The sequence below is a fragment of the Paramormyrops kingsleyae genome, chromosome 11, assembly GCF_048594095.1.
Source record: "Paramormyrops kingsleyae isolate MSU_618 chromosome 11, PKINGS_0.4, whole genome shotgun sequence".
Taxonomy (NCBI): Eukaryota; Metazoa; Chordata; class Actinopteri; order Osteoglossiformes; family Mormyridae; genus Paramormyrops; species Paramormyrops kingsleyae.
Window position 1 is genome coordinate 19,576,670 of NC_132807.1, and position 8,987 is coordinate 19,585,656.

Here is an 8,987-nt window from a genome sequence, read left to right on the forward strand (position 1 = left end):
CATTTTACCTGGTATAAGGTACAAGCTCTGGAGGATAAAATGTTTAACCCTATAATGTCATATGTATCATATTTACTACATAAGTTTCCGAGACCTCTATGTGAAATGCTGCTTTCACCAAATGCCTGTTGTATACGATATGACGTCATTTGCCCTCTGGTGGATGGACCATGTTCTACAGATGGTAAAGGGCATTTTTAATAGCAGATTCCAAGACATCATGTGACCAGCATTCATCTCATGGGGAAATATTGGCTATTTCTGGAACGGTTACGATAAGTAAACCTTTTAAATTGTTGCCTATAATTTAAAGTGAGTCTTCAGAACTAAAACAACTCATGTTTTCTCAATATTTCATTCAATGTTGAAAATCTGTATCAAATATGATACTGCCGTTATTTACGATTGTAAGGTGTGCCATAGCAAATTATCCAATTTCACTTAATTGGTCTAAAAAATGTATTATTATTTGCAAATAATATGCCATTCTCGAGTGTCTGGGCTGTAATAGTGATGTATTCTAAAAAAACAAAGCTATATTTCAACATTACAGTGATCCCCTGCTATACAGTGGTTCAGCTACCGCGCCCCTGCTATATCGTGGATTTTTCCCTGACCTGTCGCAGTTCTCTGCCTATCGCGTATCTTGCTTGTGGTCCGATTGTTTCAGTTTTTTTGGCCCTACGATGGCTCCCAAGCATCCTGCATCTTCTAAGCCTTCTGGTAGTAGTGAGCCTAAGCTCCAGAGGAAGACCTTGACCATTCAGGAGAAGGTAAAACCCCTGGATATGCTTCAGGAAGGAAAGCATTACGCAGACGTCGCTCGCCATTATGGCTTGAGTGAATCGACGGTACGATACATCAAGAAGGATGAAAAGAATATGAGCCACTGCATCACTTTCCTTTAGTCAAACAGGAAAGAGGGTGGCATGACCTCAGAATAAAGCCATCGTTAAAATGGAATCACATACATCGTATACATTACATATTATTATTATTATTATTAGTTTTATGTTACTCATATCCTTAGTCCGACATCCACATATCACATGTGTGGGAGGGGTGTTTTAAAGCTTAAACTATAAAAAAAATGTTTACATGGTCTTTCTATATTGCATATTTTCACCTATCTCTGATGGCTGTGGAACGTAACTTCCACAACAAGCGGGGGATCACTGCATTACTCCCATTTAATGTAACTTCCACAATAAGCGGGGGATCACTGCATTACTCCCATTTTCCACAACATATCTGTGTGAGCTGAGTTTTTCAAGCCAGACTCATATAAAAACTAAAAACAAAGAGAGACCGAGAGCTGTTGAGGAAGAGCTTCATGTGTCTGTCTTCAGTTCCTGCCAGGATATCAGCTTTGTGTTCATCCAAACAGGCTCAGGTTTCACACTGAGTGAGTATAAATAAATTGAGAGACTATTTTGTCATTACTAGGCTACAGTGTCATTTTGTAACATTTTTGGTTGGTGGTGTACTGTGGGATTTTTTTTCAATGTAAAAAATGTGCCGTGGCTCAAAAAAGGTTGAAATACAGATTTACGAGATGTTATGGCTGAATCGTTCTTCTTTATACCTCATTTTTCAATGCCATGTACATTTTATATGCATCACAATACAATAATTATATTACTCAATTATGATTGAAATGATCTCCTTAGACAGAGTGGAATGTAAGATGTAACCATAGTTGTCAGGTGCCCATTGAGATATCAATGTAACAATGTTTGCTTGTATTATTTTGGTATCTTCAGATGGCCAAAAAAAAAAAAAGTGTTGAGGATATTTTGACTATGATGCTGGATGGAAGTACATGTGACATGGAGCAGTTGGAGAAGGGAGATGACGGTGGGAGTGATGAGGAATGGACTGCTAAGGCAGTACCTCCTGCAGAAGGTTCAGACAGTAGTGATGAAGATATGAGAGGTGAAAGTGTGGAGGAGATACATGCAGAAGTACAAATAGTAGATGCAAGATCCGGTGTGGCAGACCACTGTCCTCTCAAACAACCAGTAAGTAACGCCTCCATGGAAAAGACAAACCACTGCTGCACCTCACTGTGCGAGAGGACGGCATCAACATGGGAAACAAGCCAGAGATGCGAGAATTGCACAGGCAGGTCCACATGTCTACTGTGGAAAATGCAAAGTACGTCTCTGTCTAAATAGGGACAGAAACAGCTTTTTGGGCTACTATGCAATCTAAAAATACTGGGAAAAATAGTGTTTGGCCTATAATACACAGAAAAATGTTGCAAAACGACTTAAAACAATCTAAAATACAAGCAATACTATGCAAATCATTTCAGTTGCATTTTGAAAACCAAAGGTTAACCAGCGATAACTGGTGTATCAGATATCACACACACACGTTTTTCAATGTTATTTGGGTCAAAATATACATAAAAAAAACATTGCAGATTTGAATATGTTCCAGACCCCAAAATGACCCTGATCAACAGTAGTTAGAAGATGCATGGGCAAACAGACTCGTATAAACATGTACGTCAATTCCTTTATGAAAATGAAACACACCAATGGTACAGCTGCATACTCACAGATCAAGTTTTACTGGGTCGTACTTGGCTCCCCAAAAAAAAAAAAAAAACAATGCCTGGCTGATACTGCCGTTTTACCCGCCCCCTTGTGGATGCAATTCTTACTGCAGCTTCCTATCAAACGATTGAAAGGAAAGCTTACAATCCAAAACATAAAACAACGTGACAGTACATATTTACAAAGTCACTCAAAATAAGTTAGGGATATTCACAAAACTTTGTACGTGTTTCAAAAAGACTAGTCATCTCTGGTTGTCATCTTCACAAAGACTGGAATTGAAAATAAGGACAAAAGTCTGGAGAATGACAGCACAAAGGAATGAACCTACAATCCTTATAAAAAAAAAAACAAAAGTTTCTCTTTCACACAAACACAACTAGAGGTCAATCGTTCCTTTGGCTTTAAACTTCTTGGCTGAGCGCTCACTGGACCTCAGCTGAAACTTGGTCCCGTAGATGTGGGACACAAAGCCATCGACCTCCACACTGAAGACGCTGTTGCGCTTAGGGATGACTGTGGAACAGACAGACATACAATGGGCTTCGCAGATTTCAGCTTGAAATCCCCCCCCACATGAAACATCTGTGTGTGCGCAGGAAGATGGTGTTTTGCGTGCAAGAAACTAGTGCATTCTGGGTAATTAAGTGACCACTGAAGGAGGGGCCACAGGATGAAGTCATCATTCAAAAGTTTTCGACATGCACTATTCGCAATGATACAGTGGAGGTCAAAATTAGAGAACCGACAATTTCCTAATTTGACATCATTGCTTGTACCCATTTGAAGTTACCCCGACTGGAAAAGGCCAGATTTGTAAGCATATTTCATAATTTAAATATATTGTGAAACACAATATAAAAACACTTAAATGAGAATTTTGAAGAATCCTGATCTAAATTAGAAAACACTCTCAGAAACCTCCCAGTTATTGGTGTTAATTTGGCACCTGGTGCTAATTATAACAAGCCCTATTTAACTGGTGGCACTCAACCACTCTGCACGGTGGAAAGACGCTCTAGGGTGACCGGAAGGCTGCGACAGCAGGTCCAAAGGGATTAACCCTTTCAGCCACTGCAAGAGAAGCTGGTTGTTTCAAAGCTGAGATTTGTAGAATATTGCAGCTGTACAACGACACCAATTCGTTTCAGTCCACCAAAAATGCAGATTATCCATGTTAGACAAATGCAGGAGAGCATGGGCATAAATTACAGGGGGGGGGGGGGGCATGGGTTGTTGTAACCCCCCCCCAATAATCATAACTGGCTAATACAACCCCCACAATAATCATGTCTCCCCCTAAGTGGGTGGAGACGGCAAACCCACCCAATGTTCACACCAAAGTTACGCCCTTGCACAACAGCACAGGATAATGTGGAGATTCACTATCGGGGATCAGTCTTGTGCTGGAATTGCTCGTCAGTTTAACACTGAATACGGTGAAGCATCTGTTTTGGCATACAGCTTCTCACCGTTTAAGATTTGAAAGCGCACTCTGCAGTGAACAAGCCTCTCCTCAGAAGAAAGAATCAAAATGCTGGACTAAGCTTTTCTGAGGAGCATGTTGTGCGGACAGTGGACAATTTGTCCAGCATTCATTTAGTGATGAGAGCAAGTTTAATTTATTTGGGTCTGATGAGAAACATTATGCACATCAATCTAGGGAGAGACCCAAAGTACGTAAAGAAGCCAGCTGAATTTGGAGGAGGAAGCATCATGGTTTGGGGGACGTCTTCTGCAGCAGGAGCTGGGCCTGTAACAGGCTGACTGCAAATGTTTATTAGAACCTCCTGCATCCTGCAGCAACATGCGATTCCTTCACAGCGAGCATCTCCTAATTCGCCTGCAATATTCATGCAAGACAACACCCCCGTCACACTGCACAATGGGTAAAGCAGTTCCTGGACGTTAACAACATTGAAATAACGAAATGGCCTGCCCAGAGTCCAGATCTAAATGTGATCGAGAATCTTTGGAAAATCTGTGACAACAAAGTTATGACTAAGAACCCCACGACAGTGACCAAAGTGCAGCAGGGACTGGAAGAAGAATGGGACAAGATCAAACCAGAGCAGTGTGAGAAACTAGTGACGTCCTGCTGGCGTAAATGAGCTGAAGTCATTAAAAACAAGGAATTAATAAAGGCTGTAACCCTCTCAAAATTTGAATTGCGATCTTTTCGGCTACAACGGTTATTGTTCTCTAATTTTGATCACTGCATGCAAGACAAAGGTTTATTGTTGAAGTGCCTTGATTACTTTGTAAAACATGCTAGTAGAACAATGATATACCCACAGCGAATACTCCTTCAAATCTCGAGCAATGTTAATATTTCAGGAAAATCAAGTGTTCATATATTGTCCTCCAACCTTGATCTCCACTGTATTTTATTCATAGGTGCCATGTGAAGACCCCCCCCCCCCCCCCGTTCCTGGCACTCTATCCAGTAGCAGCTCCCCCCAACCTACCTTTTAGTTTGTCTTCCTTGGTAATTATTTTAAACACATGCTTCAGTTCTTGCACCAGGATCCCAGTGGCCCCCACGTACGATGGACATTTGGACCGCACCACTACAACAACAGCAGTCCCAATAAGAGTTTTAAAAAGAACCACGATTATTTCCACCATCCCGGTGCTGCGGAGATTCTGATTATGAGAAGAACTGAAAACACATTGTGAACCAAAATGTCTTTCCTACCTGATATAATGGCGCCATGGAAATCTGCCTTTAGAAGCTTGGTCTGGATCATCTGAGGGTTACTGAAAGACATTTGGGGAGTCAGGATGAGGATGTGCATTTATGCTAATAATTCAACAGCATATAAGCACAAGGTCACGGAATAATATATAGCTGGGAAAAAAAACTGTGAAACTTAAGCATTTTACTTTAAAAACGTATTTTTCTCAATAAAACCTCACATTACCTTTCTGGTTTTAACCCATTGCACAGATCACGGATGTACTGCTTCCAGAGCTCATGTAAAGGTACAAAGAGCTCATACCTGTTAAGAAATATAAAATGGTAACGCTTTACTTGACAGGGCACAAATAATATACCCATACTTATGTATTAACCACAAACTATGTCTTAGATAAATTCTGATCTCATGTTAATTCGTCATTAATGAATCTTTTACCTCAAGTAATTACTAGTTACTATATCAGATAATTGTGTAAACCTTTGTTAACTACTGAAGGAGCAAGTTAAATACTGATCTCATTTGTTCATCATTAATGACTCATGATGCATCTTTCATCTTCAGTAGCGATGTATTTGTTCCCGATTTGTACTTCAGCAGTATCTCTGCCTTGTCAGGTAAACATCAGGGAGCACTTAATGTAAAAATCCACCTAAGATTCAACCGAATACCACTATAGCCAAATTTCTGCACTGCTTGGTTTCAGCAACAATGTATTTCCATATACAAGCAAAAGGGGGAAAAAAACGACGACTGCCATTTCAATCGCACAAAAGACTAATTAGTAAAAGAGGTTGACAAACTTCTGGTGCTCCGGCTTGAGCTGAAACAGGCTGAGTTCTCTCCGCTGCCTGGCCGCCAGGCCCCGCGCCCGCGCCCGCTTCCGCGTCCCCGTCCCCGTCCGCTTGTGCTGGTACTCCAGCACCACCGCCTTGTGCAGCAGAGCCTGCTGGATGGCCTCGGGCCCCATGCTCGGCAGGCTCTTCTTCAGGAAGGTGCTGGTGAAAGCTTCTGCATTTCTCTCATCCTGAGACTTTGTAAGTTTTAATGGCATTACTAAAAGACAAATCTTCCCCGCTTTCAGCACCGAATCGGTTAATAAAACGGACATCTTACATAATGTCGTAGACACCATATCTTAAACTGAAGTTTGAAAATGAAAGAAACAACGCAAGTTCGACAAACGAAGCTAAATGCAAGGCGATGGCAGGGATTTAAAGGGGCTAAAACATTTCCGATTGCGTCCCTACTTATATACGGCACTTAGGGAGTTTGGACAAATCTAGCATTAAGGAAACACTTACGTGCTTCTAAATTGCCATCTTTATAATCCACAGCTTTGCAAATAACAGGAATTCATAAAAGCACAAAATGGTTCACCTGCACTCCAAGAAGTTTACCCAGATCTTGAGGTAACTTTGAATGAACATTTTCTGCAAAGACAAAAACATACAGCTAATAAGAAGATAGACCAAATCAATTTCTGCTTCGAGTGTTTAATCAAAGTGAGTTATGTGCGACCTAATACTTCGCTTATGAAAAGATACATCCAAGACATTTACAGCTGCAATGATTTAGCAGGTCCTGGTGGATGCTAAGCGGGATCTCTGCATCAGCTTTAAATCAAAGACATGTTTCCACTGCCCCCGTTCTTAAACATCTTGCAACCGGGAAATGCAAATTCGCATAGAATATCCACTCGCTGAACTTACTTTCCATGTCTCTGTAGTATAAGCAATCCGTCACGATTTAAAAACACAAACACGCCGCACGAGCAGCTCAATGGCGCTAAATACACTCAAGACCTGAGCAATCGATCTTAGTTCTATTCGTTTTATCCTGTTGAATGTCGTTAACATACTGCCACCTAGCGACTTGGAGTACGGAGAAAATCAACACGCTGAAACGCACATGTCCCAGCATCTGTGGCTGCGGGAGGTATCATGGGTGGTTCTTGAGAGTATGCTGTAGCAAGTGTCTGTATGTGTATAATGACAGAGGCCGTGTGTGTGTGGGTATATATAATATAAAATGACATGGGCCGTAATAAATTTGGAACATAACTAGATTGATCTGGCTTTGAGGGTCCAATTTGATGTGATACGGTATGTGTTCATGGAGCCCAAAATCTCTAGCGGTTCACCAGAACATATCTTAGAACAAGGTTGGGATTTCAGTATTCCAAAAGTATCATAAAAACTAAAAGGTGCATAGTGTTGCAATTTACATATATATGTTGTCTCCAGCAGACCCTTCTTGGGACTGTCATCAGTAGTGTCTATAGGTCACAGGAAATGCTGTGGAAAAACCTTGTTAATGAGGGAGGTCAGGAGAGAATGGCCAGACTCATTAAAGCTAACGGGAAGGTCACAATGGCAAAAATAAGAACTCAGTCAACAGCAGTGTGCGGGATGGATTTTCTGAATACACAGCTCATCTATCCTAGAAGCGGTTCTGGGGATAAAACAATTACCTAATAAAATGGCTGCTGTGTACCCAGGAGAGGGCAGTGTTTCACTAAACTTTAGTGACTGCAGTCTGAGGGTAGGATAGGAAATGTAAATGTTTTTGGATGAAATTTCGGTCAACAGGGAAAGCAATCATGACGTCTCATTTCAATGACAATGCGGGGAGACGCAAGTTAAAAGGTCACAGACAGCCTGCATGTGAAGCAGCTTTCTTTCTCTGACAAGACTGACATATTCACATAACTGCTGACGGACATCAGACACCCCAAATGTTTTCGAGAGCTCGGCAGTTTACCAGTGACTGTGTACAACAGTGCACACTTACACGTCTTTCCTGCTGCTCTACACTTCATAAATTGAACCTTCAACAAAACTGCATTATAGTTGCAACTAATCCAGGCTGCAGAGAAGCAGTTAAAGGGTAGACAGGCCGGCTTAAGTCGTCATAGAACACTAGGCAGACAATATTTTTTGCCCCCTCCTGTCATCATCGTACAGAGACGCCTGCTCTAACCTCACCTCTACCATTAGCTCACCTACCTCATTAGCTTCTGAGGTAATGTTGACTCTGCTTGTAGAGCTCTCTGCAGACAGGGTTGAATGCAAACTGTTAGCCTAATCACTGCTTGTTTCCGCAGTGACAGGGGAGAGAAATTTCTCCATTTGCACTCCTCTGTTGTTTCTTTCCTCTGCTTCACGTTTTTTTCTTTTTTTTTTGGCAGCACTCGAAAGCACGGTTAGCTAGCAAAGATGAATAGAAGAATACAGTTGAATATAGATCCAGATCACTGTCGAAGTTGTGCCGTTTCTTTTTTCTGGCTGCACAAAAACATTTCATGTTTTTGGATTTAAAATTATTTTGTGTAATGACTCATTTTTAAATTATATGTATGAATATAATATATATTTTTCATGATTTTGTCTGGGCCCCTTGTGTCGATTGGGCCCCAGGCAGCTGCCTGATTTGCCTATGCCTGAATCCAGCCCTGAGGGTACAGCCCTAAATCCCCCCCCCCCCCCCCCTCACAGCGACGCATCGGCTCTGAGAGGCACTGTGGAGTTGTCTGTGCCTGATGTGGTCCTTATGACATCATGCATGGTCCCCAGACAGGAAGGGGGTCCTTGATGCTCACATGCATGCACACACACACACACACACACACACACACACTCCAGTGCACATCTTACTCAAAGCCCAACAGCTAGAAGCCAGAAGGCTTTATGTTTTTGCTTTGTGTATATTTACATATGCATCT

The 8,987-nt window shown here is 41.6% G+C and overlaps 1 protein-coding gene across 1 annotated transcript; it reads right to left on the minus strand.

The window, feature by feature from the left end:
* Window positions 1-2,503: 2,503 nt before the first annotated feature.
* Window positions 2,504-7,118, minus strand: pop4 (POP4 homolog, ribonuclease P/MRP subunit). The gene is made up of 7 exons (XM_023815987.2): window positions 6,976-7,118; window positions 6,644-6,696; window positions 6,067-6,296; window positions 5,489-5,566; window positions 5,263-5,324; window positions 5,033-5,134; window positions 2,504-3,080 (listed from the first exon to the last, which is right to left on the minus strand). Exons 1-7 carry the CDS (start codon window positions 6,980-6,982, stop codon window positions 2,944-2,946), a joined length of 669 nt encoding a protein of 222 aa, XP_023671755.1. The 5' UTR covers window positions 6,983-7,118; the 3' UTR covers window positions 2,504-2,943.
* Between the last annotated feature and the right edge of the window lie 1,869 nt (window positions 7,119-8,987).